This window comes from Canis lupus, chromosome 12 (genome assembly GCF_003254725.2).
Source record: "Canis lupus dingo isolate Sandy chromosome 12, ASM325472v2, whole genome shotgun sequence".
NCBI classification, from domain to species: domain Eukaryota; kingdom Metazoa; phylum Chordata; class Mammalia; order Carnivora; family Canidae; genus Canis; species Canis lupus.
Genome location: NC_064254.1, coordinates 35,489,184 through 35,514,668, shown reverse-complemented (window position 1 = coordinate 35,514,668; position 25,485 = coordinate 35,489,184). Strand labels below are relative to the sequence as shown.

General features: G+C 37.1%; 1 protein-coding gene across 3 annotated transcripts in view; it reads right to left on the bottom strand.

The window, feature by feature from the left end:
* The window catches only part of KCNQ5 (potassium voltage-gated channel subfamily Q member 5), a 495,778-nt gene that overhangs the window by 62,683 nt on the left and 407,610 nt on the right, over positions 1-25,485 (bottom strand). The window contains exons 7-9 of one of the 3 annotated variants that reach the window (XM_025444409.3): positions 22,495-22,590; positions 10,296-10,390; positions 5,836-5,862 (exon numbers count right to left, since the gene is read on the bottom strand). In XM_025444409.3, coding sequence (XP_025300194.3) covers positions 5,836-5,862; positions 10,296-10,390; positions 22,495-22,590 — 218 coding nt within the window. Of the gene's footprint in view, positions 1-986; positions 1,044-5,835; positions 5,863-10,295; positions 10,391-22,494; positions 22,591-25,485 lie in introns of all 3 variants that reach the window. The other 2 variants (XM_035697462.2, XM_025444410.3) reach the window with 2 other exon arrangements.

The following is a 25,485-nucleotide window of genomic DNA, read 5'->3' as shown; positions in this document are numbered from 1 at the left end:
CTTTGGAAATCAACAGAGCATCTTGGTTAGACAACTATTAAACTGACTAGATGGCTGTTATTGAAAATGCACATTGATTAAAAATAGAGACTCTTTTCTGGTCCATTCAAGTTTTCATTATTTTCCTACTTTTAAAAAATCACATCTATAAACATGATTTTAAAAAATAATATGCTCCATGCCCAACGTGGGGCTTGAACTCATGACCCTGAGATAGAGAGGTCACATGCTCTGCCAGCCAGATGCCCCTATAAACATGAATTTTGAGGAAGATTTTGTAACAATGTTTTTAGGAAGATTGTCAAAGATTATTCCCAGGAGGCCAACAAGAAGATCTCTCTCTGGAAAAAAGTAATCAACAGGGCACTGTGTTCATTGACTGTGGCATCTTTGAGTATGCAGTCCCACCTCCCCAGCTGAGGACTCTACTAGAGGGCATTTGCACAACTATGGGGGATTGTGCAAGGGAATCCTTCCCTCTCTAGGAGCCAGACAAGTTACTCAAATGGCTCAGCATGCAGGCTACTGCTAAATGTTCCCTGCCAGGGAACTGTGTGGCATTACCGTAACCCCACAGTAATCCTCTTGGACTTGGAATGCTGTGGTTCTTGTTATACTTAATTAGGGTTTTAGTCCTTCATAGGATAAGCATTCTACAAATTCTCGCCTCAGGCACAATATGGGGACCGAGCCATAACAATCCAGTGCGTGCAGCAGCTTAGCAGTTGTCCCACCACAAGGAGGCGCCAAGGGGCTGACTGCCAGTGCTGTGTGGGACCCTGCCTAGTTATCCCTGGGGTGGAGTATCAAAGCAGGCAACAGGCACGGGGGAAAATTACAAGCGGGTTGAAAACCTCATTCAAGAAGTCCTTAGGAAGAGTGAGTCTCTGAGCAGGGCTCAGGTAGGATGGCAGTGTAACCTGGTCATGCACCTGAGGTTAGTTGGCATTCTCAAATTTCATGTCAATAGCCAGGATGCTGGGTACCTCTGCTTCCGTGAAGTGTACATTCTGAAGAGCTTCTGCTTATTACTACAGAACTTACTAGGAGTGAGGGAAATAGAGCAGCACATTACTAAGCATTTCACCACCACGAAAGTGCTTTGGGATTTCTTTTTCTTTTTAGAACAACGAAGTCATTTGGCCTTAATGTTTTTCAGATATAAGTATACAGATTACTTAAGCAGTAAGTACTATGTTGTTTAATTGTGCTGCTTGGAATATAATCAGTGCTCTTAATGGTGAGGTTGAAGTAACGGAATGTGAAATAGGCATTACAAATGATAGTAGTCTGTGTGTTAGCATGTGATTCATATGAAAGAGCATAAATATTTTAAAATATAGCAACCCTTGTAATAAATAGCAATGCAATACAGTATAAGTGAGGAACAAAATATTTCAGAACTTTAAGAATAAATATTTATAGGAATCAATGAAGTTGGTAACAGTAATTGCTTTTAAATATTAAAAACGTTCTTGATTTGTATAAAATACCTGCAGTTATAGTTAATATCAGTAATTGTCAGAATACATGCTCAGAAAGGTCAGAAGAAAAGATTTTAGGTTACTAGCTTGTTAAAGAAAGAATTTCTTATTGAAAATCTTTTGATGTGTTTTAAAAGACTAAATCCTTTCCCTCTAGCAATAAGTGTGAACAGAAGGAGAGACCATGTTCAAAAGATTGTTTTTGAAACAATCTAACATTTTGCCCATAAGGACACAAGTTGATTATGCTGAAAAAAAAAAAAAAGTCTAGTCTTACTCAGTTTAACAACACATGCAGATCATTCATTGCACACAGAAGAAATAAAATGTAAATAATGGAAAATAAACGCCTAAGAAATACAAGAACACACAGTCTTTTCTGTCAGCATTCTAGAGTTCTTTCCTAAGAACCACACATCTCAGAACCTAATAAACGTAGGAGCAGTTTGAATGAAGCACTCAGTGGATCACAGCACAAGATGATAACATAATAAAAGTATCATTTATGCTTTAACTTTTAAGACATGCATCTTTGTAACAGTCTCACAAGAACCTGTTAGAGCAACTATAGACAGTCTAATAAGAAGTTTGACAGGGTTCTATTTAAAGCCTATAGACTGATCAGCTTAACTATGAAACACAAACACAGCCAACAACTGATTATGGAGACAGGATAAGCAGAGGTAGCGAGATTTACAGATAATCCCTCAACTTCCATTAGCATGACCTATTCTTGTAGCAATCAAAACTTAATAGGTAGGAAGAAGTAAAAGTCTTTTTGTGGCAGTGTGTTCAAGATGGCTAACTGACCTCCTTGTCAAGGAAGAAGGAAGGAGGACATAAAATCTCAAGGTGAGAATACTGCCTTAATTTGGTTAGATGGGTTTGTAGGTAAATTCTGTCTTCTGAAAGTGACAATTTGTACCCAAACAGAGAAAAACTAACCAGTTTAAAAAATGAGTTGGAAAAATGACTTAATGGGATGATTAACGACAATAAAAGCAACAAAAAATATTCACTACATATGAGATTAGAACTGTTTTAATGGGAAGACAGAGGAAAACAAACGAATCATTAAATGATGCTAAAGAAGTTGCATTTATGGTCTAAGAAGGGGAAGAATAGAGCAGGCTCAATTGAGATGAATAGTAATTTGTACCTGATCCTGTACCAAAGACATTATTTTAATCTCTCAAAGAGACATTAGTTTAACTGTTGTTTGGTTGAGGTCTTCTTGGGACTGATGGTTTGTATTTTTAAAGAAAAATTTTGGACCTGTTGCAAACAATGCAAAAGCATCACAGTACTGGATGACTTTCCCTAGTCCAAATTTGTTTCAACATACCCTAACCTCAGTGTAGAAAAGTAAAAAATGTCTCTAACAGGAACATTCCAAAGCAGGGAACCTAGCTAGCTACAGGAGTATATGAATATGTGTGATGCGTCACTACATTCTGCAGAGAGAAAAGCCTCTCTGTATATGGCCTGGTCATTCAGAGGAAACAAATGCCTGGCACCAGGAGAGGGTTATTGGCTACTGTACTAAACCTGTCTATGCTTGAATTTCTCCCAATTCTTAACACAATGAAAAGCCATGAAGAAAGATTTAGGAGACTCCCGGCTCTGAGATATCTGGAAGATAACAGGGTTGGCTGAGGCTTATCTCTTCTGCTTATCTGAATCACCATCAATAATACAATGCCCCAAACACAGTAAAGCACTTTGCACTTGGGCGGTGTTAATCAGTCCATTTAAAATTGGGTCCAGGATTAATCAACAATAGTCTAGACCTAAATTTCCTCTCTTCCAAGAGACGGTTTGCATTACAAATGCATTTTCCTTTGTGCATATTTTGCTTGAGTGAGGGCAAATTTGTTTTTCTTAAGATGGTACTGTTGCTATTGTTAATAGAATAGTCTTTTGCATTCATTATGCAGTTTATAAATTCCATTGCCTATGGAACACAAGGTGAAAACTGAAGTCGTGTTAAAATGGGAGCTTCAGCTTGTTTCCTTCAGATTATTGAAATGTTTTTACTTTTTCATTTTCTTTCTTTCTATGTATTTCTTCTTTCTATTCTTGTTGGTGTTTTCTCTTTATACATGAACTATTTGAGGTCAGGGACATCTTATTACTCTATCCAAGAATTATTTATCGAGCACATCTTATGTCATTGCTTTGCACAGGGTTATATGATACATAACTGGAGGATAGAAGACCTAAGTGTATCAGGTATGAAACATCAAGTAGGCAGGCATGGTAAATGGTAATACAGGACATATTTTAAGGTGGTTTTGCCAAATGTTCAATGACCATAGAGAAGCAAGAAATCTCTGTGTAACACAGTGTTTCTATATATGTTCAAGACTACAGGTGAGTTATTTTTGACACCCTTAGTCACAAGCATGTAGAATAAAATTTGAAGTTTTACATATATGTGAGCATCATGAAATTTAAAAAATTTGGTTGGCAGTCCTTTTGAGTCGTAAGAGCTGATTAGAAGGTTCATTTCTGGAGTGAGGAACAGAAGCTTAATAGTTACACTCTAATTTTGTCTTTGCTTTCTGCCTTGGTAATATTTGGAAAAAGTACAATATCGTGTTAGCCCAAGGTGACCCCTCACTCAGGACTGCTGTACAGGGTCGCATTTTTGCAGACACCTTCACCTGATTCACAAACTTCCCCTTTAGGTGTCAATAGTTCTGTTTTGGAGGATGGAACCAAGACAGGTGACCTTGCTCTCAGGTAGTTATGGAGTTTGTACCAAAGATAGTCTCTGCCTTTAAGATTTGGAGACAAATTACCCTTTGACATAATTTGTATATGGATAGCTCCTGAAGCAAGGATAGCTCTTCATATAACACTAAATAGACTAAATGGTTTATAATGGCTACAATTTATTTTCTGTAACTCTTTGCAAATAAAATTGCCACATCAGAAGGACGGCAGGGTTTGTTTGCATGAAATATAGACAAAAGAGGACTAAATGGTGAGAACTGGGGAGACTGCCTCTTCTAGAGTCTATGCAAAGAATGTTCTGAGTCCAATGACCAGAACTTCTCTTTGGGCAGAAAAATCTCTAAAGTAAATAAGACCAAATCTTCAGGCTACTAAAACTTTTTGGAAATGTCACCCAGTAATATCTAGTGACTTTTGCTCTAGCTCTTTGTCTACCAGGTAAGAGAAGGGTCTTTAATGGCATCCCTGTGTAGGCTGACCTACCTTGAAGGAGTGTTGAGCATTCTACTACATCTATCTCTCATCACGGATGCATTTATGTTCTGACTTGTGAATCTTTTTAAGCGTTAATATAATGTAGAAAAGGATGACCCAGAACCTCATTATCCCAAGTGAACTTTCTCTAAAATAGTTTCAGTACTGTAAATTATAAATTAATGTCATTAACACGGCAATACAAAACTAAAGGAACAATCCCTGGACTCCCTTTGGATCTTCCACAGGGGCCAACTCTGTGCAGGTGGAATGCCTGTGTCTCCTCATTACTGAAACAAGTAGCAATGATAGGGAAAATTTTTTTTTCTTCTTCTCTTCCTGGCACCTGGAATGGTGGTTCTGCCTTTGCTACTCCTCACACCATCAGTGCTGAGATCCACCTGGCTCTGTCCTTCGGGGCTTTGCTCCCAAATCCACTCTTTCTGGCACTCACTCACACAGAATAAAATGTTCTCTTTCACCTCCCATTCCTCCTAGGTCTAACTCTCTGCTCTTTTATCTGATAAAGCATTTCCTTGAAAGGCATGAAAGAATGGTCATAAATTATTTGGTGAAGTTTCTGGGAGGATTATATTCTTCCTAAAGGATGGGGTGGTGGTGGAGGGGAGGCTCTTCTTCTGAATCACGTTACCCAAGTACACCAGTGTTTAACGAGCTGGAGATGTCACAGAGAGACTCTTCTTACCTTCTGTACACACTGTTCCTTTTGCCCAAAAAACCCATTTTCTTACTCTAAAAGGACCCTGATGAAGGGGAATATATCTTAGACTGCTTCCTGGAATTTAAATACTCAGGTAGGACTTCTGTCTGAGAAAATGGTAGCAAGGAATAACCAAAGGCCATAATAATTATTTTTCCTTAAGAATGTTCCATGCCCTCCCGATCATAAAAAGCAGTGAGTTAGGGAGACACTGATGCTTCCAAGGCGGGGGTGGTGGGGGTGGTGGAGGGAGTGGTGGAAATCAATGAAACAGCAATCTTTGCAGGCAATCTTGTGAAAGGTAACTTTTAATCATCTTGTATTTGTTGATCAATTTTACTCACATGAGACACATTTAAAACATCGGTTAGGCATCAGGTTTATAAACAAACATGTAGCAGAAGAGAAATCACAAACCTGCTTGATGTTTCCCCTTGTTCTTTCCTTCAGGTGCGTGCAGGCAGAAAAGAAATGATGATAAACTGGTGAATACATTTATAGCACTTGATAATGGCCAAAATGGAGGTCGGGGAATAAAGCACCTTAGGTAATTCTCTTCAAGTAAGATCCATAGAAGCAGTATTCCTTATAATAAATGCACCCAACTTTTAAAATGTATATTCTTTGTGGCATAGACCTGAGTTGGCACATATATTTAGCACAACTAATGGTACCCACATGTGACCCAAAACCGTAGACTCTACATTAGCTGAAGTTATCCATGGTTAAGAAAGTGGTTCTGATCTTACTGACATGAGCAAGGACTCTTAGAATGGTGCTGGTTACACTGTAGCTGTAATCTCTGTGCTTTAGACAGACTTTTGGGTTCCTAAATCTGGATTTATTAATGTTACTGTGGCCTTGTGCTTCAATCACTTGTTGAGGAAGATTTTGTTTTCATATTCTATACAGTATGAATGCTCTTGGAGTAAATTAGGCATATAGGAAAAATTTTTAAAAGATTTTATTTGAGTTCAATTTGCCAACATACAGTGGTAACACCTAGTACTCATCTAGGCATATAGAAAATTGATCACAACTCTCCTGGACTAGTGTTAGATGGTATTTTTAATAACTCAGTTTAGCAAATCCAGGTCTGTGCAACACAGTGTAGTGTCTCTACAAATGAGCTGTGTGTGTCCTTGGGCAAGCACCTAACATTCTTGTAGGTCTTGATTTTCTTACGAATAAGTTGAAGACCTTGGATTAGATAATGTTTACATTCTGACTTATTGCACTATCACACGGCCTCCTTGGAGCTTGATAATTTCCCACAGCTTCATAAAATACCGACTCACTCCCTAAAAGAGCACATTTACTTATGTTATACGCTTTGCATAGCCTTCATTTTCCCTGAGAAAAACATCAAGAAAAATACGTTCTCTCTGTAAATCCCTCTGTTACTAAAAAACAAAACTGTGAAACAGCAACTGCTAAGACTTTGAAAGTGTATGTGAGACCAGCCAGATCAGAAAGGAGAGAGACAGAAACTGCTCCGTATAGCCCTGGCAGGTCTGAGCAGGTATTGCATGCCCCCTCACTCTGCCCCTGTCTCCCCTCCCCTGTACACTTGTCACACCTCTCTTCCATCCTACTCCCTGGAATGAGGTTGAGGAGTCAAAGTATCTCATTTTATCTCTAAAATTGCTGAGAACAAGAGCATGAGTTCATGGTTTTTTTTAAATGATAGTGATATTATTGATGCTGCTGCTGCTATTAATATGATCTCTTCCCTGACGATCTATTTAAAATTGTAGTCCTTAATGTCTCCCAAATTCCTTCCCTACTTTGCTGTTCTCCTTGGCACAACTGCCATCTAATCTATTACATATTTTAAAATTTATTAACTAATTAATTAATTTTCTCTTCCCAATGTCCCTTAAATATATATCCCTAAAGCCTGAGATTCTAATCTATTTGTTTTTTTTTCTTTCACTGCTATACTTCTAGTGCCTGGAAGAGTGCCTTGCAAAACAATAGGTGCTCAATGAATAGTTATTTAATGAATGCACAAATGAATGAATGAATCATCTCTTCAGAAGTACTTAAATTCTAAATGTTATAGGAAATACATCATGGAAATAAAAAGAAGTTTCAGTCTGTTTCTTATTACATCACTCTACACTCAGTAAGCCAGTTAATTATAAGTATAAAAATATCTCTCTAAGTCATTGCAAATTATTCTCTTCACAGATCTACAAACTTGATTAAAGCAGGTTTGTTTTCTTTTAAGATATATTTTTTAAAGATTTTATTTATTTATTCATGAGCAACACACAGAGAGAGAACGAGAGAGAGAGGCAGAGACATAGGCAGAGGGAGAAGCAGGTTCCATGCAGGGAGCCCGACGTGGGACTCGATCCCGGGTCTCCAGGATCAGGCCCTGGGCTGCAGGTGGCGCCAAACCGCTGAGCCACCAGGGCTGCCCTATCAGGTTTGTTTTCTAAAGCAAAGGTTCTGAACTTGGCTTCAGGGAGTCTGTAAATACATTAAAACTGTAGGCAAAATTTTGATTTTTTTTTGTGCATTGAATATTTTTTTTGTGGGAAAGTACCTCACAATTTCTAGAATCCCATAATATCACAGAGTCCATAATTATTATCATGTTCTCAATAGTTTAACAAAAGCCACAACAATAATAAAGAACCACACAATTTGGAACAATAACATGTCACTGGAGGGAGAGATGTTAGGATATTCAGGTTCCCATGACCATTGCAGTGATGGCTATGTCATTCAGAACAAGTATGTGTTATTCAGTAAATGGGCCTGAGACTCAGAGTTAATGGGGGGTGCAGGGAAAGGACAATGAGGCGATGGCTGACAGCCAGAGTGGAACAGGATGAATATAGGTGTTTGCATAAATTCTCCTCTCCTCTCTCCTCCTCCCATTTAAAATGGAAAATATCAGAGGGCAAAAGAGAAATTATGTGAGTAAAATCATAGTTTATGCACCAGGAGAATTTGACTTAATTCTTAAATATTTTTTCCTAGGCTTCAGAATGACTTTAATCCAAAAACTTTGGGAAGTGGAAAGCAAAATTATCACATGATAATAGACCACTCTCTTTTGTCACTTGAGAGTCTTCTTTTGTTTCTTTTTTTTAAATTTTTACTTATTTATGATAGTCAGAGAGAGAGAGAGAGAGGCAGGGAGAGCAGCAGGCTCCATGCACCAGGATCCCGACGTGGGATTCGATCCCGGGTCTCCAGGATCACGCCCTGGGCCAAAGGCAGGCGCCAAACCGCTGCACCACCCAGGGATCCCCTCTTTTGTTTCTTCTATATACCTCTTACATATATACCTAGAAGCCTTCATGAGTACAAGAAATGCAATTTCTATATAATTCCCATTTCTGATTCATACCCTCAAGGAAGAGATGTTTTGTTCTTATTACTGCAACTTTGAAAGAGTCTCATACTCAATAAAGGAAAGTCAACTAAATTTTAAGAGCTACATGAAAAGAGAATTCTCATCCATGCATTCATTCAACAGCACCCATGCTTCTCTCCTTGCTAAGTTTCCATCCCTTCTAAAGACCTGGGGTTCTGTGAATATCTCTGTCACAGGTGCTGACAAAGTTTTGACTCCAACTTTTAGGAGATGTGTCCTATCAGAGCTTAGAAGTTATCTTGCTCACCTCTTGTCCTTCATTTTGTGGATGGGGCCCAAGGAAGATCAGAGAAGCAACGTAACAGATCCTGACAGTGACAGATCTACGGCCTCCCAACAGTGTGCACTCTGAAGCATCACAAACCTCCTTTGAGACTGAAAATTCAGGCAATAAGTCATGAAGGTTTCCCCAGGTGATTTCTCTTCCACATCAGTAAGAAAGAGGTTTCTCTGATTGAATCAAAGTAGTAAGATACCTTGAAGCCCACGAAGTCGCTAGGATTAAGGTTTTGTCGGACTAAGAAGGGAAACAGCAGGTGCTCTAAGCTACGAAGTAAATAAGCACTTTGATAACGTCAGAACAACCTGAGGAACTGACTGTTGTAATCAAGCTGAGTGACCCTTTCCCTTGGCTTACTTGCTTTGGTTGTTTCAATGAATGAAGATTTCTTTAATTAGGTGGTAATTTTGATTTAGCATGTCCTGCTAGTTGAACTGGAGTCCAGGATTCCAGGACTAAGAATTTTTTTTTTTAAATTAAAGGTGATTGTGGTAACTATCAGTGCTGTTCATAATTTTTCTGGTTCGCTTCTCTTTCCAGGCACTTGGTAGGACTGCACTTTCCTATCCCCTTTGAGTTGAGGCACGGCCAGGTGGTTTGTTTTGGCCAATCAAATGTGAACAGAAGCTACATTACTTCTAAATTTTGAATGCTAATTTCAAATTTTAATCTGATTGGTCCCATTGCTTCACTGTACACTGTAATCCTATTAGGACTTCAGCTCTTCTTTTGCTACGGTTACTAGCTTGATCAGCAAGTGAAAACTCAACGATCACCCTATAAGAGGACCCAGATGAGACATAACTTTGAGGGACTTTGTGCAAAGGTACACCGCTTTCAAAAAGTGCTCCCTGCTTGGGGTCAGGTGATGGAATCGTTTTTCAAGAATCATGGTGGTTACTTTTAGAATTTCCGTGGACTTTATGAAATGATTTATTAGAAACTAAGCATGAAATAGTAGAAATAAATGTCCGTACAAGTTTATATTCCTTGAATCTTTAAACTCTGTCTGTGAATGGTGAGGGACAATACTGATTCCATTTAGTTTTGTGCCTGAGTTGCTACTGAACAGGTCTAAATATCTCAAAGAGCAACAGAGAATAAGACAAGCCAAAAATCAACATGTGTGTGTGTGTGTGTGCAGTTTGTTTCACGAATGTGAAGAGGCTTGGTGACAGCACCAGCTGTCACATTGATACCTACTTGGTAGGGCTGCAGGTGTGCAAGGCCTTCAAGTGTGGCTTCCAGGTTGCAATGGAAACAGACTTCTCATCAGCTGCATAACTACGCCAAACACACTGCATGTGGCATACATGGGGACATAAAAAATAAAAACAAAAGAGAGGAGAAAAGAGAATAAAATGAAAAGGGAGATTATTAACTTAATATATATTAAGAATCTTTTCCTTGTCATACCTGGTCCCGACAAATGCCCAAAGAGTGAAGAAGACTATTTTGGCATTTTTAGCCAGCTATTAGACATATTCTGCACATATTCCACATTAGTGGAATTGGTTTTCAAAACAACTCACACCAGAGAGTAAAAGTACCAAAAAGTATAACACAAAGCAATTTCCAAATTGGTTAGGAAAAGAGATGACATTATTGAAGGTAAACTATCTTGAGCAAGAACATGCATTCTGGGAATCAACTGCACATCTTTAATCACTATTTATTAAGATGGCAAAGGACTACTGATAACCCAAATGCAACTAGCAAATTAATAGTAAACTAGCTAGTAAAATAATGACCACAGGGTCATTAATGTACGTGAATTAGTGTAATTCCCTGACATTGAACTGTATAGTATTTCTAATGCTAAAAATGGAGACAGTTATAACAAAAAGCAGGGCTAAAATAAGACAGGGAAAATGTACTCTCTAGGGATATAATTGGAAAGTTAAAAAGTTAACATCATGGTATAAGAATATGTTATGGCTTTTTTTTTTGTTATAGCTTTTTTTTTATTTTTATTTTTTTAGAACTTCTTTTATTTATTTATTTATTTATTTTTTAAATTTATGATAGTCACAGAGAGAGAGAGAGAGAGAGGCAGAGACACAGGCAGAGGGAGAAGCAGGCTCCATGCACCGGGAGCCCGACGTGGGATTCGATCCCGGGTCTCCAGGATCACGCCCTGGGCCAAAGGCAGGCGCCAAACCGCTGCGCCACCCAGGGATCCCTGTTATAGCTTTTTGATGTAAAACATAAGCTATCTCTATATAATTATACCTGACATAAATAATACAATGTATTTTCATGTAGTCCTCACACTCAGAGTGTGGATTAAGACTCTTATTTTGTAAAAGAGAAAATAAAGGCTCAGATAAATTAAGAGTTTACCCAAGGTTGGTAGAGTTGAGACATTATCTCAGATTGTCTGGTTTGTGGTCTTAGAATGACTCTATTGTCTTTTGTTTACTATTTGATGATGATTGCTGGAAAAGTTTCCCTTCAAACTGTCCATTTAAGAGATTGGGAATCCCTGGGTGGCTCAGCAGTTTAGCACCTGCCTTCGGCCCAGGGCATGATCCTGGAGTCCTGGGATTGAGTCCCATATCGGGCTCCCTGCATGGAGCCTGCTTCTGCCTCTGCCTGTGTCTCTGCCTCCCTCTCTCTCTCTGTGTATCTCATGAATAAATAAATAAAATCTTAAAAAAAAAGAGATTGCCCAAAATTACTCTCTAGATTTTAGTGAATTTTTTCCCTACAAACATTTCTAATGACCAAATGTTTACTCCAATATCCCAAAGGAAATTTTTAAATTATAATTCATAAATTAAAGCATTCTACTTTATGTGGCAGATTAATTTAAATGGGTCATATCCCTACTAAATAACAAAATCATTTGTGATTTTGAAACTTATAATGAAAAAACAGTGATCTAATAATATGCCTTTTCTTGAGAATATCATTAAATAAATGTGCACTGAACAAAAAGAGTTACAAGTTGACCCAACAACTTTGGGAAACTGGCAGTATCTATTAAAGCTGAATGTATACATACCCTATGACACAGCTACACATTCTTACATACATACTCAGTAGATGTGTTATATATGTTCATCAAAAGATATGTACTATAAAGCCAAAAATTGCACTGCTCTTAATGAGCTAGAGCAAGAAATGCTGAAACATCTACCAATAGTAGAATAAATAGGTAAGTTGTGGTACATTAACATAGTGGAACAGTACAGAGTAATAGCATACTAGAATGATGCTCAATGATGGATGAACTTTATATGAATAATGTTGAGTGAAAGAAACGACACAAAAGAGTAAATGCTGCATGATTCTATTTAATCTATGCTATTAGAAGGCAGCATAGTGGTTACCCTTGGGGGACAGTGATTGAGAAAGGACAACAGGAGGTACTGGTCATGTTCTTATTCTTTATCTGGGTGCTGGTTATGTAAGAGTGCTCAGTTCTCTTTAGATATGTGCTCTATTCTGTATGCACGTTTTACTTCAGTAAAATGTTCAAGAAGTGATATAAAAAGCTAGAAAAATATGTAGTAAGACCTGAGGGTATTTTTAAAAATATTATTAAGGGAGGTTTAAATAATTGAAGCAGGGTTCATTGCCTGGAGCCTTGCTTACATGGCTCATATTGATTTAACCTAAAATCTGGGAAAATTTATGCTAAGCATCTTAGCATCTTAAAGAGAGTAAAACAATTATCAAATTATTTTGAAATGTTAGTCTTTGCAAATAATGTTTATTTTATTTTTAAAAAGGTTTTATTTATTTATTAATGAGAGACACACAGAGAGGCAGAGACATAGGCAGAGGGAGAAGCAGGCTCCCCACAAGAAGCCTGTGCCAAAGGTAGATGCTCAACCACTGAGCCACCCGGGTGCTCCACAAATAATGTTTAAACACAATTTACAGAGTGACGTAGGGTGACATATGGGTTTATTATTGCAGTTTCTTACATAGTGAGGTCCAGAGAACCTCCAATGCTCTGATGGCATTGATGGCTGCTTTAATTAAACAATTTTCATAGAAGGCATCAAATATGTGAACTCAGAAACTTTGAAAGGAAGACCTATGTAGAACTAGAAGCACCCAACAAGTCGGTGCATTATTAGATACCAGTGGAAAAAAAAAAGCCAAACAATACAACAAAAAATGGGACCAAGACATTATCTGCCAATGTGACAAAAACTAGGGATGAAAGGGGTCTCTTTTAGAAAATTGAAGATTTTCTTAAAAATAAGACCTGATTTCTTGCTCTTTTTTCTATCAAATCGATCTTAATAGCTAAGCTCTTTTCCCCTTCATTACTCTTCTAAAAATGTCTTGTAAATGGGAGGTACAGAAGGAGCAAGTGGCGTTTGTATTGAAGCTGATATTAGTTAACAGTAAAGATGGAAGTAAAGACTATAACTTCATTTGTCTTACAATCTTCATAACTTTGTCCTGTCCTTGGCTCATTTTCTTAACTAATTGCTTCAAGTACCTGAAACTCAAGGCCACAATTATATAATGAATAGCTGATATTCCTATATTTAAAGCCAAAATCACATGGTGGTTGGCAAGAGAAAAATAATGCCCCAGAGGGATTTAATTGACATGGCATATATATTCCAAAGGATAGGCCAACAAGAAACAAAATGAAAGCCAAATTTACCATTTATCAGATGACCCTGGTGTTTTAGGCAGCCAAACAAATTCAAACTTTGGTCTATGATTATAAGTACAATATCAGTATAATTAAGTTTTTTTTTTTTTTAAATTAAGTTCTTAAAGGAGTATTTAGCTTGTATTTTATGGAGCATTATAGCTATGGCACATTGACCCTTTCTGGAAATTTTAGTTTCAGGTCACCTTCCAAAGGTATAATTAACAGGGAACTGATTATTTTCAAGGTACGGGTTTTAAGAAGTTAGAGAACTAAAAAAGATTTAGGGTGAAAACCAACAATCCCTTCCCTACCTTGGTTCTCATTAATTTTTGTTCCTTAGAGGTAAACCCCCTTCAGCTCTTATAGAGGTTGCTTCTATTTTTAAGAATTCTTATTATTTTTTAAAGACTTTATTTATTTATTCATGAGAGACAGAGAGAGAGAGAAGCAGAGACACAGGCAGAGGGAGAAGCCGGCTCCGTGCAGGGAGCCTGATGTGGGACTCGCTTCTGGTCTCCAGGATCAGGCCCTGGGCCAAAGGCTGCGCTAAACTGCTGAGCCACCCAAGAATTCTTATTTTTAAGGATTGTTCTCACACTTATATTTCTTGATATTTTAATTTTAGGCATTATCAATTAGCTTCCTATCATGAAAAATAATGGCAGCTCACTCACACATTCTTTTTCTCTTACCCAAACAATTTTTAGTTAAGTTGCTATTTATCATTTGCATTATTATGACTATGTAACTGTTGTTCCTAGTTCAGCAATGTGGTGAAAAAAATATATTTGTTTTGTCTTAGAGTAATTATTGCCCTATTTTAATTTTCTGATTTGCTCTTATGTATCTATTGTGAATACATTTCTGAAATAGCAGAACTCTAAAATTCCACTAGTCAAATACATCATGAAATCTATCAATTTCATTTTTTATTTCCTTGAAGATCTTTTTTCTGGAGCTCTCCAGCCTCCTGCTTAACTCCGCTCTTTAGGCTGACTACAGCTTTTGTTCTGGGACTTCCCTTCAGATCATCCTGGAGATTCCCTTGACTCTTTCTTGGGTGAGATCTCTTCTTTCCTGGATCCCATTTCTCCTTCTTGGTTTATCTTCTTCTCTTAAAAGAATAATTATATCCAAGCAGCTTCCCCCCCCCCCAAATTCAGCTTTATTTAGGTATAAACATAAAATTGTAAGACAAGTGAAGTATACATCATGGTGATTTGATAAATGTATATATTACCCCATTGCCTTCATCTTTTTTTTTTGTGAAAATGTTTAAGTTCTATTAGCAAATTTCAATTATATAATACAGCGTTATCAACTATAGTCCTTATGTTGTATATTAGATCCTCAGACCTTATTCATCTTAGAGCTGAAAGTTTTTACCCTTTTATTCTATTTCCCCAACCCTCCAGTCCCTGGCAACCACTTTTTACTCTGTTTCAAAGTCAAAGGAGTTTGACTTTTAAAAAATTTGGATTCCATATATAAATGATACCACACAGTATTTGTCTTTTTCTGTCTGGCTACTTCACTTAGCATAATGCCTTCAAAGTCTATTTTTATCGTCCAACTGAAGGATTTCCATGCTTCTCATGGTTGAAATAATATTCCATTGTATACATATACCAATATGGAAAACAGAATGGTGGTTCTTCGAAAAAATAAGAAGTAGAAATACCGTTGTGATTCAGCAACTTCACTTCTAGGTTTATATCCAAAGGAAGTGAAAGCAGGATATCAAAGAGATCTGCACTCCTATGTTCATTGCAGTACTGTTCACAACACCCAAAATGTGGAAACAATCCTATTAATAGTGTCCTATTAATGGATGAATGGACAAAGAGGATGCAATACATGTATATGACAAATAACTTCTTGAATAAAGGTAAATGGTAGGTAAAATTTTGAGATCTTGCCTGCTAAAAATGTCTTTATGCTACGCACAGTGAATAGTTTGGCTGAGTATAGAATTTTAAGTTGGAAATTTTTCCTCCCCAAATCTTGAAAGTGTTGTTACATTGTCTTTTAATTTTAGGGTTACTAATGAGAAACCTAATGGCATCTTAATTCTTGACCTTTTAGATACATACTACCCAGAAGTCATGTAAGGGTTCCTTTTTTTGCAAGTGTTCTTTTGTTTGTAGTGCTGGGCACTTGGGGGGCCCTAGTACTGTGGTCAGCCAATTCTGGAGAATCATAATGCAAAATTTCTTTGCTAAAATCCTCCCTTAATTTCTCTGTACTTTTTATAAGGTACTCCTATTAGTTGGATATTTGATCTCCTGGTAGGGTCATTCAACTTTCCTATTTTTTTGGTCTTATTTTCTTTTTCTTTTTTTAATTTTTTTTTTATTTATTTATGATAGTCACAGAGAGAGAGAGAGAGGCAGAGACACAGGCAGAGGGAGAAGCAGGCTCCATGCACCGGGAGCCCGATGTGGGACTCGATCCCGGGTCTCCAGGATCGTGCCCCGGGCCAAAGGCAGGCGCCAAACCGCTGCGCCACCCAGGGATCCCTGGTCTTATTTTCTATCTCTGTTCTTTTCCTTCTAATTTCTAGGAGGTTTTCACTACTTTAGCTCTGTTCCTCTTTCTTTTCTTTCTTTCTTTCTTTCTTTCTTTCTTTCGTTCTTTCTAAGTGTTAAATTTCATCTTCTTGCTTTTCTTTCTTTCATTTTTTCTTTAGTTTTTCTTCTCTTTCTTTCTTTCTTTTTTTCTTCTTTCTTTCATCTCTGTATGGTAGCTTTTTTATTGCGTCTTTCTTTCTTTCTCTCTCTCTCTATATTTCTTTTCTCGTTCTTTCGGGGTATGTCTTTCTTTCTTGCTTTATTAGTTCTTTCTTTCTTTCCTTCCTTCCTTCCTTCCTTCCTTCCTTCCTCCCTCCCTCCCTCCCTCTCTCTCTCTCTCTCTCTCTCTCTCTCTCTTTCTTTCTTTCTTTCTTTCTTTCTTCTTTCTTTCTTTCTTCTTTCTTTCTTTCTTTTCTTTCCTTCTTTCTTTTCTTTCTTTCTTCCTGCCATCGTTTTGCACATCTAGGAAACTTTTTCTCAGGCTGTTATTATTTATGAGTAAAGTGCTAAAAAAGATTATATACGCTCTGTATAAGGCTTGAACTATTGACTGGTGACCTTCAGGGTAACTGGGTGAAGACTCAGATATTTCACTGGTGGAAGCCAAAGTCTCAATATAAAATATATATATATTTCTTTTGGGCCACCTAGCTTCCCCATGGTGGTGTCTTCTAATCTCTTCCCTTCAGGAGAATAAGACTGTCAGCATTCCACTTTACAAACTTTCACTTAATCTTGTTTCTATTTCCAGCAAACATCTTGGCTACACCCTGAGCTGGTCCAATCTTTCTCAAAGTAAACCCCTATAACATGCCATTTTTTGAAGTATTTTAAACTCTAGCCTCAAGCCTTCAGTGATACATAAATAAGGATGCAACCGCTACTATTTGAAAGGAGTAATGGATTATGATTCAGAAGCTAGGGACTGAGTCCTAGCTCTTCCTAGGCTTGGCCTGGAGATCAAGTGACATCATGTATTAGAAACACCCTGCAAACTGAAAAATACTTTGCCATTCTTGGGCATTCTTAATGAAAGTTGTGACATTTGGGCAGGTATTCAAGCTGCTTTCTTTTCCCAGACCACTCCACTTGAAAAGAAAAGTTAATTTAAATGAATCATGCAAAGATATTGACACAGCTAAATTTGCTGAAAGCTGCTGGGGTTTTAAATTCTTCTCTAAGACCCAGAAAGGCTGGTTAATTTAATTGTCTCACCAACCAAATGACAAAGCAATTTGGGCATCTCAGTGCCTTTTAATTTTTTTATCTATGTTAATTTTTAATTGAAGTATAATTGACATATAACATTAGTTTCAGGTGTACAGCATAATGATTTGATATTTGCATGTAAATGATCACCACAGTAAGTCTAATCTTCAGTGCCCTTTGAGAAAGATAGTGGCTCTGGCTTAAAACAAATGACATTACTCTTGGTCTTGATGCTTTGTGTGTTGAGCAAATCAAGGCAGGTTTATTGGTTGAGAAAATAAATGGATTAGTAAGTGAGGATTGCTTTTCAATCTACTGCATCCTTAAAAATAAATTTCTGCAATATATATTATCAAAGCTTAAAGCTCTGAATTCTGGCTAAGGATTACAGCAAGGAAGAACAATGAAAACATTTAATAATTATATATTATTATTCCTATGTCTAATAAAAAATCAATTGCATTTGGGGAGGGGTAATAATTGCCTTATGGGTTTGTAGATTCTACTTTGACTAATGTAATTATGATTAGATTTTAAAGGTACTCTTGAAAATTTTAAGCCTTTAATTTTATATATTTTTTTATTTAGCATAACACATAATCTGGGATTTTAAGTAAAAGAAAAATTAATAATTTCACAAGTATTATCTACATTTGCATAAATTTAGTTATTTTTTATTGAAGCTTGGTTGACACACACTGTTACATTAGTTTCAGGTGTACAATATAGTGATTTGACAACTTTATACATTATGTTGTGCTCACCACAAGTCTAGCTACCATCTGTCACCATACAATGCTATTACAAAACCACTGATTATGTTCCCCATGCTGTATGTTTCATCCCCATGACTTATTCATTCTGTAACCGGAAGCATGTACCTCCCATTCCTCTTCACCCATTTTGCCCAACATATTATCCCTCTCCCCTTAATCATCAGTTTGTTCTCTGTATTTACAGGTCCGTTTCAGTTTTTTGCTTGTTTTTCATTTGTTTTATTTTTTAGAGTCTACATACAAGTGAAATCATATGGTATTGCCTTTGTCTGACTTATTTCACTTAGCATAATGTCTTCTAGGTCCAACCTTGTTGTCACAAATGGCAAGATCTCACTCTTTTTTATGGGTAATATTCTATTGTATAAATATATCTTCACATCTTCTTTATCAATTAATCTATTGATGGGCACTTGGGCTGCTTCCATATCTTGGCTATTGTAAATAGTGCTGCAATAAGCATAGGGGTGCATATATTTTTTCAAATTAGTGTTTTTGTTTTCTTTGGGTAAATACCCAGAAGTGGAATTATTGGATCATATGCTATTTCTATGTTTTATTTTTTGAGGAACCTCTATACTGTCTTCACAATGGCTGTACCAATTTACATCCCTACAAAAAGTACACAAGGATTCCTTTTTCTCCACATTCTTCCCATTTGTTATTTCTTGTCTTTTTTATTTTAGCCATTCTGACTGGTGTGAGGGAATTTCTCATTGTGATTTTGATTTGTATTCCCATGATGATGAGTGATGTTGAGCATATTTTCATGTGTCTGTTGGCCGTCTCTTTGTCCTCTTTGGAAAATTGTCTATTCAAGTCTTCTGCTGATTTTTATTTTATTTTATCTTATTTCTTCTGCTGATATTTAAATAGGATTGTTTGTTTTGGTGTTGAGTTGTATAAGTTCTTTATATATTTTGGATATTACCTCCTTAATGGATATACCATTTGTAAATACCTTCTTCCATTCCAAATAGGCTGCTTTTTCATTTTGTTGATGGTTTCTCTTACTGTGAAAGAGCTTCTTATTTGTGCAAATTTAATTATTGATCACAAAATATATTACATAACTCAGTTCCATAAAATGAAATTCTAGATCTCTAAGCAAAACAGTTCAGTCAGCCTCTCACCTTTTATGGATTATCTGAGAGGAAAGCCTTGTCTAGCTTTAGTTGTGTACATATTAGTACCTCTGGTCCAATGGTTTACTGCAAGAATAGCAATCTGTTTTCAAGTTCAACTGGAAATTGTTTTTGCACAATTTAGTAGTTGATATGTTAGATCAAGGAAGTTCCTCCAATATTCTCTAGATCTATCTTGTACAATATGGTAGCCAGTATCCATCATATTGCTACTCATATTTTGATATATGGCTAGTGCCATCGAGGACTTGAATTTATAAATTTAAATAGCCACATATAGCTATTGGCAACTGTACTGGACAGCAGAGCTCCATATCATCACAAGGGATACATGCATGAGAAATGCCTCAAAGGGCTCATTTTCTAATAAAACAGTTGATACTTTAAAATGTTTTTTGAACCTCACACCAGTGAGAATGGGGAAAATTAACAAGGCAGGAAACAACAAATGTTGGAGAGGATGCGGAGAAAAGGGAACCCTCTTACACTGTTGGTGGGAATGTGAACTGGTACAGCCACTCTGGAAAACTGTGTGGAGGTTCCTCAAACAGTTAAAAATATACCTGCCCTACGACCCAGCAATTGCACTGTTGGGGATTTACCCCAAAGATACAAATGCAATGAAACGCCGGGACACCTGCACCCCGATGTTTATAGCAGCAATGGCCACGATAGCCAAACTGTGGAAGGAGCCTCGGTGTCCAACGAAAGATGAATGGATAAAGAAGATGTGGTTTATGTATACAATGGAATATTACTCAGCTATTAGAAATGACAAATACCCACCATTTGCTTCAACGTGGATGGAACTGGAGGGTATTATGCTGAGTGAAGTAAGCCAGTCGGAGAAGGACAAACATTATATGTTCTCATTCATTTGGGGAATATAAATAATAGTGAAAGGGAATATAAGGGAAGGGGGAAGAAATGTGTGGGAAATATCAGAAAGGGAGACAGAACGTAAAGACTGCTAACTCTGGGAAACGAACTAGGGGTGGTAGAAGGGGAGGAGGGCGGGGGGTGGGAGTGAATGGGTGACGGGCACTGGGGGTTATTCTGTATGTTAGTAAATTGAACACCAATAAAAAATAAATTAAAAAAAATAAAATGTTTTTTGATACAGAGCCCTCCCCTTTTAAGATTTTATTTATTTATTTGAGAGAGAGGGGTGATCACATTTTGAGTATGTGTTGATTGGGAAAATATACAATAGAAAAGCTAAAGCTGGGCAGCGCAGGTGGCTCAGCGGTTTAGCTGGGCCTTCAGCCTGGGGTGTGATCCTGGAAACGGGGATCGAGTCCCACGTTGGGCTCCCTGCCTGGAGCCTGCTTCTCCCTCTGCCTGTGTCTCTGCCTCTTTCTCTCTGTGTCTCTCATGAATAAATAAAATATTTAAAAAAAGCTAAAACGAATAAATAATTTAGGAATAATTTTAAATAAATTTGAACTTTATTTGCGATAACAGTATCTCCATTCTCTTGAGAGCAAGGAGTCCTGATATGGGTAAGATATATAGACAGGGCTTGGTGGCTAGACAGATGTAAGGAACCCATAGAATAACTTTGGCATTCACAAGTTGAAAAACACTGCTCTAGAATTAAAAGATGAGAAGTAAAAATAATTAAAAGATAAAAATAGTGAGAAGAAAAATTCATTGAAAGTGTGGAAGCACCTTATAAACAGTTAAGAAGCACCAAAGGATGAAAGGCTAACAGTTTCAGGCCTCAGGTGTTTTGTGTGCACCCTAAAGTGTGTGGCATCTCTTTTCATTATGGCGATGATCACTGGGCCATAGTGATATGTTTCAGATCCTAAACTTCTACTACTTAGGAATCTTTTTCTTTAAGACAACAATACTTATCTTTAATGTTCTATGAAACCTAAAAATTAAAAAAATAAAGACCCTCAGTGGTTTGCACTAGAAGCCATGCCCAATGGTCTGTCAATAGTTGCAGAGTAGTTTGATTTGAAAATTAGTACTTATTTAGTCATTAGATACAAGAAGACAGCCTTCATGATATAATTGAACCACCCTCCCCTGCTTGTTTCCCCTGCTCCATGTCTGTTGGAGGTCCTGCATATTACAGACATAGACAAAGGCTAAAGATAGGGTTGTGCAGCAGTTATCCCTTATCAACGCACCCACTTAAACCTACAATCTAAATTAAAACAATGTGCTTGTTACTACAACATGAGGACAAATATCCTAACATCTCAGATTGCTACTCCAAACCCCTACAGTTTAGAAGTTCTGTGTCTCCCACTGCTTGGCAGGAAGGGAGGAAATTTCAGATTGCACAATCATTGTCTCCATAATTAAATACCAGTTTTACGGCATGGATTTAGAAAAGAATGTATTTTGTGATTCTTAAGGAACCTGGTTTTAGGATGGTTCTATTCTCAAAAGATATGAATGATAATAGTAGAGCATTCTTTTTTAATGCTGAAGCAAACCTTGAGTTATTGGAAAGAAAATGAAACATTAAACAGCCATATGTCATGAAGTAGTTTCAGATAATATCCCTATTATTTTATATTCTCAAACACTGACATATTCCATAATCCTACCAGCTCTTAAAATAGGATTAACTATTTCAAGTTATTGCTCTAGATGGCACTTCAAGCAATCCTATGAGCAGTAAACCTTGACATCCTAAACAAATATGCTGTTCTTCAGAACAGTGGCATACGCCTGCCTGGAGAAAGTAATTGCAATGCAGGGAACAATGCCATGCTCTGCTCCATCACTTAATGATCAATTATGTTTCATCAAGTCATCCATAAGACACGTTAGGTCATTCCAGGGCCAACACACCTGCTAACCTCTGTGTGTCCTCGCTGTCATGGTTAATAAACCTGAGCAACATATGGGCCATTTGCTGAAAACATATATCTTTTCTGTTTGGGAGTGGGGAATGTTTACCCAAATCCAAGACTGTACATTAAGTTCCAATTTCATTTTTACAAACAAAACAAATCAGTAGCTCTACTAAGCAATGAAGCACACAGACTGGAAAATGACCCGGCAAGCACTCAGAGACTGATGTTGCCATCAGCCTATTACATTGACATTTACCTGAATGAGGTTGGCAGCTGGGTTCCTTCTTTTCTCAAAGTGTTTCTGGCGGTGCTGTTCTTGTACTTTTAATGCAAAACCTGAGCCTAGAATGCCCTGGAACAAAATACAAAAATAGTACTTAAACTTTTTTTTTCAAAAGGACTATCAAGGTAATTCAAATATTCTGAAAAACCTTCTAAAATGAGTCTCAGAAAAGACAAACACTGTGCAATCCGTTTGTAAACATATTACTTATTAAAACAAACACTATTTACCTCTGTTATAACACCACTGGCAATGGCAAGTTCTGAGACAAGACTGTCAAAAAATGTAACAGCTTTTGTTCATTAGCAAATCAACCAGGCAATGCCATTTGTGATTTCTTTAAAAAATTTTATCTATTTATTCATGAGAGACACAAAGAGAGAGAGAGAGAGAGAGAGAGAGAGAGAGAGAGAGGCAGAGACACAGGCAGAGGGAGAAGCAGGCTCCATGCAGGGAGCCCAATGCGGGAATTGATCCTGGGACCCCAGGATCACACCCTGGGCTGAAGGCAGGTGCTAAACCACTGAGCCACCCAGGGATCCTCCCCATTTATGATTTCTTATACTATGGTAAGAGGCACCACAATTCTAATTAAAAACCACAATTCTTGAAAAGTGTTTTGTGTGTGTGTGTGTGTGTGTGTGTGTGTGGCCTTCCCTATGATACTTCTTAAAGCTTTAGTTAAAGTGAATGGTTGTATCTATTTGGAATTAGGGGACATGATGAAATTTAGAGGATAGGAATTCTGGTTTTGGAAAGAGGTGGGCTTAGAATTTGGGGCAGTTAATGTCTCACTACTGAGTACATGGCAGTTTTTCTAGCCCTCTGATGATATGATGAAATTTTATATTTTCCATTCTTGAAATGGTGGTGTATATTTAAAGTCCATCCCAACTCAATTCTCCTCGATGCTACAGTTCTCCACCTACTCAAGTAAAGTGAAAGGGGTGGGGGGAGACAGCTATCCACACACTCAATTTTGAAGACAGAAAGTTTCCCATTTGCCTGCTTATATAATAAAGACAAGAGCATGGGTTATTGCAAAGCACAGTCTTGCTTCTCTGAGTTTTAATCTCACACTTTAAGCATCCCTTGCCTTTTTGGTTTTAGTTCACCTATTGAGATTTTGGGGTTAGGAAGACGAGTTGTCTCTCTGTGTTTGTATTAGTACTTTTGGCTGGTTTGCTTCCTTCTGCTTGTCATTTTGATCTGCCAAAATCCTGGCTCTCTGAAATGCCTCCCTCTTTTCAGTTTGCTTTGGTCTAACATCCATGGAATCAAGATACTTTGTTTCAGCCTTGGGTGGGCTTTTGGAGCTAGCTAAATTTAGTCTCTGGGCTTTCCCGTAAGTCTCCACTTTATTAGCATGGCACACGGAGCTCCACTGCTTTCAGGTCTGTGGATTTTACTTGCGAGCTATAAATTATTACCTTTTTATTAAACTTCAAGGAGTCTGACCCTTAGGCTAGAGATGGATTTCTTATAAGCACTGAGTCAGTATTTGCTATAGATAGGGAATGGTTGTTTTTCTTTCCTCCTTTAAATTAAAGTAGCTCAAAGATGGCATAGGCTACGGGGGCGGGTGTTGGGGTTCTCATCATTAGGAGGTGTTAAGTCTTGGCTAGATGACAACTTGGGGAAGATATTTTTGGGTTCTAAGTCACCTTTAACCTTCCTTCTTATCTTAGATGTCACAATTCAGAGCATATCCGTGACAATAACCAGATAATCAGTAATGCAATTTTGTTTAAAATACAGTTATACGGTAATACTGTTTGCTATTAATGAGCAATAAGCTACTCCGTTATTAATTAGGATGAATGACTGTACCATGAAGTTAGAAATTATGTCATAGGTTCTGTTTTCCATCTGTCTTTTTCCATGATTGTCTCATGCTGTCTAAGATCTTCACTAGGTTGAGGTTGCACCAACCAAACTTTGTGCAAACATAAAAATCTGGTCTGTATGATCTCGTTTGTCGACTTAAACATTTTCCTTCATCTGGAGATTATAAAAATGGCCTTCCAACTCTAGTCATTCGTAACTCCTAAAGTTTTTCCAGCTATTTGAAATCATTTAGGAAAGATTTATTTATTTTCCTTTTAACATTATTTTTCATGAAGCATAGACATGTAAGAGAATATAAAACATGAGAGTTTATATTACATATTTGTTGTATGTATGTGTGTATGTACCTTATATGCATAGTGCATATAATTCACTCATGGAGCATAATTCAGATTTTGTAGACATTAAATTAATAGCAATAACTACCATTTTTGGGCACGTTATGTGAAAATGAGGTTTAGAGTTAAATCCCTTTTGGAAAATAAAGACAGGCTCTACATAACACAAACTCAGCATTTGCCAAACAAACTAAAATGTGCTAAAAATCACACTGGCATTGCCTAGAAACATATATTAGTAGTTGGCAAATGTTTACTACATATCTTTTGCGCCAGACTGTACATTATAACAGTTATTAAACCAGGTCTGCTCATTGTCTCATTATGGCTCTGTTCCAATTTTCTTCCACATTTTTAAGTACACAGCTCAGTGAACCTAACTAGAAGTGTGTTAAAATAAAATCCATTATGTTTTATATATATTTACATATATTAAAAATATATCTAACTTATGATATATATGATATGCATATAATCCATTTGCCATCCCTTCAAATATCAACATTAATAAGATGAAAATTCTTAGAAATTAAATTAAAAAAATTTAAAATCAATTAACCAAGATATAGAAATCAAATTTTCTTTTAATTCATTTCCTAAGGTCACATGACTTGAGTTTTTAGGTTTTATGTTTTAGTGCTATGTTGAGAAGAGCTACATAAACATTAAGTACAGAGAAAGTACATTCTGGTAAATGTTTTAAATACTTATCCCTTTCCCCCTCCGAGATTAAAGAAGCCTATTGTGCATCTCACACTGGCAGACAGGCTCAACTAAA